An 8,557-nucleotide genomic window follows, 5' to 3' on the forward strand; every position below is an offset into this window, starting at 1 on the left:
TTAAGGTTTTGCTCATATAGAGCATCAGAGGGTGATCACATGTTTAAGGTGACATCACGGCGCAGTATTCCTGACGAGTGGGTGATAAAGATAAATAGAGAAAGGAAAGAAAAGAGAGAGATGGGCAGTGATGGATATCAGGGTGGAGGAGAAACAAATAACAACAAGAAGGTCAGGGCGGGGGGAGCCAACTGCCTATCCCATGCATGTTTAAATTCCCTCACTGTATTACCCTCTACCACTTCTGCTGGGAGGCTGTCTACCTTATCTACTACTTTCTTAGTAAAGTTTTAAAAAAAACGTATTATCCCTCCTTGATCTCCACGGGGTGAAATAAAAGACTCGCAATATGATACATTATGATACATTATGATACATTGTTGCCTCATGGTAATCAAACCTTTCTCCAAGGGCAGCTGATTATACTCCACTCGCCCTCTAGTGACCGTGTGTGGGTACTGCACCCTTCCATTACATAATTGAGACATTGACAAGGGCAATGATTGTAAATTTACATTACAGACTCCAGACAGAAGATATAAAGTTTCATACGTGCAGTCTGCTGAGTCTGAACATCAGAGTCCTGTCTGAAATTTAAACGTCCTGCAGTGTTAGAAGCAGAAAGGAATCAGTAGGCAGAAGGCAACATCAAGTATACATATCAGACCTTCCAAGTGTCCCTGTTGAGCTTGGCTAGTCTCTCTCCCAAGTCCCTGGGCCCCCCTTTCCTCCCCTGTTTTCCCCCTCCTCTCCTGATGCCCCTCTTTACTCCACTGATGCCCCTCTTTTCTAGGAGGTGAGAATGTTTGCTGGGTATGAGGGGATCGCAGGGTTCTACAGTCCTAAAAGCCCAATAATGTGTATAGAAACAGCAGGAGATGGGTTTATAAACTAAACGGGGTAAATAAACCCCATTATTCTTCTTCTAAAGGCCCCGCTCAGTTACACAACTACCCAGTAATAGGGCACAAAGTCACATAAAAGTCACGACAAAGTCCTGCCCAGCTATATACCTCTACCCCCTTCCCAGAGCATAAGTGCCCCTCTTAATATCATAAAATGAATACAGCATGGTGACGCCTGTGGTTTCTTGGCTCGTTTGACCCTTTGGTTTCTTCGTCACAGAGCCCTATTTCCTTTGGAACAAAGTGAAAGCATCCATGATTATCTGCCCCCAGTAAACATTTAAGTGATAAATGGTCCAAATTATTTCTGGGGCTTATAGAAGGGCGCGTTCACCGTGAGCGTCACTGGGACTGCAGAACAATTAGAAGGAATGGCATTACTCATCCTACAAATAAGTGAAGATACTTGATATTGTCTATTCGTTGCACGACAGGATAATTGATGCGTCTCAGTGGACAGGGCTCTGCGTACCAGAATGACTCTTTCTGCTTGAAACATCAGAACAAGTAATTACGACAAAAAAAAAGAACCCATTTTGGGTTAGAAAATCACATATTCTTAAATGACCCGGAGTTCTAACTTCCTCCCCACCCAAACACACAGCTATTAAAATATTCACAAATATGTGCTTTGGGTTATTTGTTAAAAAATGTATCAAACCTGTAGTGATTTCATTTTTAACTCATCTACCAGAACCAAAGATGACTTTACTGCCCTTTACCCTTTTTTTTTTTTTTTTTATTTTAACATTTATTTTTCTTATTTTAGATTTTTTTTCTTTTTAATTTAATAAAAATTTCTATTTTTTTTAAAGAAAGCCTATCTGCATTTTGTATTTGAAATATATTTCAGCAAATTCTGTTTGTTTTTTTAATCCATTATACGTATCTATGGATATCTATACTGTATATAAAATGCATGAAGCTATATCGCCCTCTAGTGGATAAATTCTATATTGTAATGGAAAATTGTAAAGAGAAACTTAAGCTTCTGTAGAGGTTCTGAAAGTTTATCTAATGTTACATTTTTTTTCTATGATGGCCCCATAAAAGGTTTTAAGTTAACTTAATCTAAAGACTTTACCTTCTTTTGGTAAAACAACCAGTAAAGGTTTTCCACTTTTAATACTTGGCACCAAAGATAAGAATCAGTATTTTGTATTTCCTAGGTTTTATAACATTAGACATTATCCTCCTTGTGATGTATCAGAAAATTCAAAATATATTTCAAAATAAAGTACTCAAATTGCCATTTCCCCCCCCCAAAAAAAATATTCATGTAAAATATCTCCTAAAATAGTTTTATTGCAAAGAGGTTAAAAAATAAAAATTCTTACATTTTACAAAAATATAAAAAAAACAGCATTTAGCAGACAAATCCATTCTCCAGATAAGGATCGCCTATAATCTGGAGAACTCTGAGACCATCCTCGGGAAGTAACCCTTCTTTAAATGTTTTTGGGTTCCACCTTGTCGCGTGGAGATGCCTCAGGAGCTTGGAAGCAACGTCGGAGCCTTCACCGTGCAGGATTCCTTCGTTTTTTACTGATGGTACGCTAAGGGTTAATTCCCAGAAGTGTCTTCCTCCAGTTGTGTCGCTCTCCTGACCCAGGATGATGCCATAAGGGGCTTGGCCTACTCGTTGAGTGACAACTGCAACGCGGTGGCTTCCTGAAGACCTGGTGATACCGTCGACCCAGGAAAAGTTCTCAGGCTTGTAATCTCGGAGCCTTTTGGTCGCGTTTCGAGTCTCACTTTGACGGGACAGAAGGGAAATGACGTTAGAGCAGAAGCAGATGAGAGTCTGGGTGGCATCATTCTTGGCGACCGCTGCCACCGTGATCAGTCCATCCCTATCTGGCCTCAAACTGCTTTCCAAAGCCCACCGAGTGGCCAGCGACTGACTTAAGAAGAGCGGGTGTAAGCGGACCAGCCTTCCCCCGATGTGTCCCAAAGGCATGGCTTTGGTGCGCCCAGCACCTGCCGGGAGGAGCACGAAGACGACGAGGATGAAAATAAGGACCAGTAGAGCAGCCAGACTGACGGAGGGGCACAGGTCTGATTCTTCGGGGACCTTTCTCGACCTGGGCGTCTCGGAAGGCTCCGGATTCTTCCTAATCCAATGGTCCATGTTGGGGTGAGGTTGATGGATACAGGCACACTGACAGCTGTGAACCATCGGGTCTTCTAGTTTGTCTCACCTGGAAAGTCAGAAAGGAACATGACTTAGTGGTCAGATTTTGGACACACAGTGTGGTCAGTGGTGTGGCCAGGAGAAAACAAAGCTCACAATGTATCATTTGGCCCCTTCTATGGAACCCATTGGCTCGTAAGGGGCCGTATCCAAAACATAACTCGTTAATAAATAACAAGAACATGGCAGATGGACAACAGAATGCGATCTACTGTCGGCTGCAGAAAGACTTTCAGGTATAAAAGCCACCGGTCCCAGTAAAGCATCATCCATCACCTCGAGGGTCCTTCAGTCCAAACGATGATGATGGTTACTTCTTCCCAATTACAGCTAGGGGGGGCAGATATTTTATCCTAGTGCCCTTGGCAGCAGCCGGTCTGGCGATCAGCCCCATCCTGCCGGTTCATTATCATGGCCCAGAGCATTGGGAAGGAGCGCGGAGTCAAGACAAGCACCGGCAGGTTTTAACTCATTTAACCATTTAAGCTCCAAAAGGTACAAGCAGTGCGTTATCATCCCGCTTATAATAAATAGTTACAGGGACTACACAAGGGAGGAGGAAAACATTTATAATAAGGTAAAGTTCTTTCAGGAAGGGTAGTGGATACCTGGACCAACCTCCCCGTGTAAAATAATTTAGTAATGTACATAAGGCTCTTCTTTGCTGTCACAAACTGTTACAATGTATCGGTAACACTTGGATATGTGTTTGGATGATTATAACTGCAAATATCTGACTGTCACACACACGCTAACACACACACATGCTAACACACACGCTAACACACACACGCTAACACACACACGTGCTAACATACACGCTAACACACACACACTAACACACACACGTGCTAACACACACGCTAACACACACGTGCTAAAACACACACGCTAACACACACGCTAACACACACATGCTAACACACACACATGCTAACACACACGCTAACACACATGCTAACACACACACGTGCTAACATACACGCTAACACACACACACACTAACACACACACGTGCTAACACACATGTGCTAACACACACGCTAACACACACACGTGCTAAAACACACACGCTAACACACACATGCTAACACACACATGCTAACACACACATGCTAACACACACACATGCTAACACACACGCTAACTATGATGCTGGGTCCAGTTAAATTAAGACTGTTTCCCAAGCAAAAAAAACAGAACCTGCTGGGCTGGCAGTTCGGCCCCATTCGGCCCTCGCCTAGTCGCCCGTTTCTCCTACTGTAGAGACTCAAACCTTAATCAGTCGTTGGTCTCATCTTAGATTCAGGAGCCGTATGCCTATCCCATGCGTGTTTAATACCCTCACTGTATTACCCTCTACCACTTCTGCTGGGAGGCTGTTCCACTTATCTACCACCCTCTCAGTAAAGAAAAGCTTCCTTACTCCCTGAGTAGATGTGGGAACATGAACAGTGACTCTTTGACAGTTGTTACAATCTTTTTTATTATTATTATTTGTTCCCAACTGCCGCAGACGGATAGTAACGACGATGCCAGGACTTCTAGAAAGTTATTTTTTTAGCTACTCCCGTAATATTTCTTACATCTATTACCGATTTCATTTAAAATGCGAATTTCTATCCAGAAAATACTGAAACTTGATAAGAATCGTGTATTACAAACGATCATAAAATAAAGACATTTTTATAGGGAGTGAAGACTGATTATGAAATCCCTCGTGATCCAGAATAAAAACCCCACAATGCCTCCTCCTGGGGCAACATCTAAAAGACTTAACTCTTCAAGCGCCAGGGTGATGGGCAATGCGATTGAAGGGTTAATCAGTAGCCCTCATCTTCATGCGAACGCCATTTAAATGCAAGTCAAAAAAACTGTTTTTTGGGAATGCACAATAAAAATAATTGCCCTATGAGCCTTAGATTGAAGCCTTGGCTGCTCAGCTTATCTGGGGACCCCCGAAATGAGCCGACCCCGAGAGTCTTGAAATATTAACCCTTTAATAGCCCATCATGAAGACTCTATGTAGCGACTCGCCAAATGTGTTACCCAAATGGCTCTAATATCTGATGGAAAACTTGACTTGTCGTTATTTAAAGTTACACTTAATTGGGTCACCTGCATTCAAGCAGGGATATCAACCATAGCATACAGGGAGCAAAAGCACCAATTGGGAGTCTTATATATAATCACAGCAGAAAGGAATCAGCTCCAGACTGTGTGACCCGGAGAATCTGCCCCTTCACCCTGAGACTGGGGCAAAAACCCTGAGACTCCGGGGCAAAAACCCTGACTGCCCCCAGGTGTGCTGATTGGGTAAGATGAGCATGAAGGGGAAAAAATAAGTGAACATTTTCTTTTTTTGAGGAATATGTCTTTTTGGCCACCATATCAGTCCTCACCAAGAATCTTGGCCATTGCCAAGTCTTCACCAAGTCCAATTAAAGGCTCGGCTCTAACGTCCCGCGGAGCGATAGGATCCTGGCCAGGTACGTTGTCTTCCTCCGCCTGCCCTTTGAGTCTTGCTGGTGTTGGCCAAGTTTTTTTTTATTATTATTAATAGCTATATAATTCCTAATTCCAATTTCTGTTTGACTTTTGCCTTTGTTCTCTGATACAATGGAACAACAAACAGAATATTCCATGGCAGGGCAAGACGGACCGACGAGTCCCCGGCAGCGATCGCCAACGGCAGGGAAAGAAAGAAAAACCAGAAGGCAGAAAAACAGCAGACGGTTCCCGGGAACCCAAACGGGGGTCACTTGAAGCTGGGCAGATCTTCAGGGTTTCTCCACCTAGAGCCACCTCCACCACGTTCTACGATCCCAGCTCTTTATTGTTGAACACCGATAATTAAGTCAGGTTTATCTTTAATGCCAACTCCATGAGGTTCCAAGATGTCTTCTCCAAGAAACCCCGATGAAGAGACAGCCAGGACTTAATATTTTGGGAAGCTTCTCATCTCCTCGGTGTCCGTTTGGACCGACGGAACCGATTGTCCATGAACGCCCGTGGAACCCATCAGACCCAATCTCCGTCCGTGGTTAGAAGATACAGTTTTCACTTATTTTTGGGGCAATGTTTCCAGAATGTTGGTGGGTGACGTGGGGTTCTAGAGCTTCTGGCACGAGACGCTTTCGGAAAAAAACCCTTATTTTTAGTTATTTCTGACAATAGTCTAAAAACGGTTACTGTCATAGAATGTTTGGCAGTAGAAGTTAAGATTTTTGATTTATTTTTTTTAACCCCCTCCGTCCCGTTGTCTGTATCGCCTGAACCGTGACTTCTAGATCTTTTGATTTTAAAACCAACTGAACTGGTTTGGTCGCCGCCACTCAAATATTTCACCTGAGTTACCTTTATCCTACCCGTAAACTCACAAAAAAACAAAAAGAATCCTTAAAGCTCCACCGGGGACCCCCAACGAGTCGTGACCTCGCTCCATAGAGCTTACAATCTAGAGAGCGGGCATAGGGACGCGGGAAGTGGATACTGAAGATCGGCCCCATTCGGCCCCCGTCGAGTCGCCCCTTTTCTCCTGCTGTAAAGACTCAAACCTTAATGTTTAATACCCTCACTGTATTACCCTCTACCACTTCTGCTGGGAGGCTGTTCCACCTATCTACCACCCACTCAGTCAATTAAAACTTCCATCAAAACTCCCCACTCTCTAATTCTAGATTCTGTGATAGATTTGAGTTTAATTAAAGCAGATTAAGATCATCCCCTCGAATATAAATGAATATTATTAACGAACGCGATCGTATCTCAGCCCCGCAGCAAATATTTAATACAAGACAAGCGTGAGCGCGCAGGTTTTATGCAGGAAGCCCAGATGCTTCGATACAAAAACTCCGATCCAAAGAATCCCTGGGGAAATCTTCTGTATTGGATGGGGGGGGGCAATACAATTAACCCTTAAATACAGGAAGAACATAAGAATGGGGGTCAATATTTAAAAACAATGACGCTCCCCCATCACAGGACCATAGTTAATAAGCTTCGTTTCCACCCTGGGATGAGCAAACACTCCAAGGGGTCGATCGAGACCCCCTTTGCGCATTGATTTCAATGGGGACACGTTCCTGACACCGATTGGCTATTTCAGGTAGCCAATCAGTCGCCGGAATCGTGTGAGCATGCTGGAGAAGGGCAGCTGCAGCTTCTACTGAAGTGTTTGTTTATTAATGTTCTCCAATATGCATTTGTCTTGAGTGAGGCTGTCAGGGACATTAATTTAAGTCACCTGTGCAGAAGCAGTGATTTTTTAACTATGATGTCATAGGAAGTAAAGCATCAGCTGTAAACAGTGTATATAGGAAAGTCAGCTCCAGATTTTGATACCCTAAGAATAATAAATAGAAAATTAAAAGAACATTTTCCTTTACTGAAAGGGTAGTGGATAAGTGGAACAGCCTCCAGCAGAAGTGGTAGAGGGTAATACAGTGAGGGGATTTAAAACACACAAGGTCTGAGTCAGAATCTTATCGAAAACGGTTTGACAGATCCCGGGAGCTGGGGAACTATATCTGTAAATATAATATTTTGGCTGATTTAGCAAAAAAATCCAAGACTTTCAAATATAAAAAAAACTAAACATAGCTTAATTAATTTAAATTACAAAGGGTTTCTGATCAGAGCATTCTGGTACGCAGGGGGTTAAAGAAAGTTAGAATTTTCCCCCCAGGTCAATTAACAAGGTTTAAATTCTTCCTTTTCAGCAATTTTCTTTAAAAAAACAAAAAAACGGCTTGATCTCAATGAACATGAATAACTTTTGGGTGCATTTTAAACTGGTTTTTACTGGTAATTAGTGCCGTTTACCCAATTTAATCATCGCAGTCCATTTCAATGCGTAATAATTACGTCTGATTAAGAAATAAAACACACTTTGTCCCGGACTGGATCCCGATATTTCCCATCGAGTGGCTATTCTGATTATTCTTTCAAGGTAACAGAAATAAGGGGGTTCTATTAAAGTGTTAAAGTTTTCTTAGTTTGATTAAAAAAAGTATTCATCAAGAATTTGGAAATATAATAGACGTTTAGGAGAGAAAAGACTGAAATTGTACGTACCGAGCGAAACCAGTTCATCGGAATACTGTGAAGAAAAATGCTTTGCTTTGAGCTGTGTTGATGCTACAGACACACCTACCCAGGTAGGGCATGTAAATTCAGACAGGTAACCCAGCCCCAGGTAACACAGGTAAATGCAGACAGGTAACCCACCAATCCAGGTAGGCCAGGTAAACATACACAGGCATCCTTCTTACCCCCAGACAGGTAAATGCAGACAGGTAACCCACCCAGATAGAATAGGTAAATGCAGACAGGTAACCAACCCGTCCAGGTAAGGCAGGTAAACACACACCCTCCCACCCAGGTAGGACGGGTAAGTGGACACAGGTAATCCACCCACCAAGGTAGGACAAGTAAATGCAGACAGGTAACTCAACTA

General features: G+C 42.8%; 1 protein-coding gene across 1 annotated transcript; it reads right to left on the reverse strand.

The window, feature by feature from the left end:
- Positions 1–2,192: 2,192 nt before the first annotated feature.
- Positions 2,193–8,213, reverse strand: LOC128503553 (uncharacterized). The gene is made up of 2 exons (XM_053473675.1): positions 8,176–8,213; positions 2,193–3,106 (listed from the first exon to the last, which is right to left on the reverse strand). Exon 2 carries the CDS (start codon positions 3,082–3,084, stop codon positions 2,272–2,274), a length of 813 nt encoding a protein of 270 aa, XP_053329650.1. The 5' UTR covers positions 3,085–3,106; positions 8,176–8,213; the 3' UTR covers positions 2,193–2,271.
- Positions 8,214–8,557: the final 344 nt, after the last annotated feature.

This window comes from Spea bombifrons, chromosome 8 (assembly GCF_027358695.1).
Source record: "Spea bombifrons isolate aSpeBom1 chromosome 8, aSpeBom1.2.pri, whole genome shotgun sequence".
NCBI lineage: Eukaryota > Metazoa > Chordata > Amphibia > Anura > Pelobatidae > Spea > Spea bombifrons.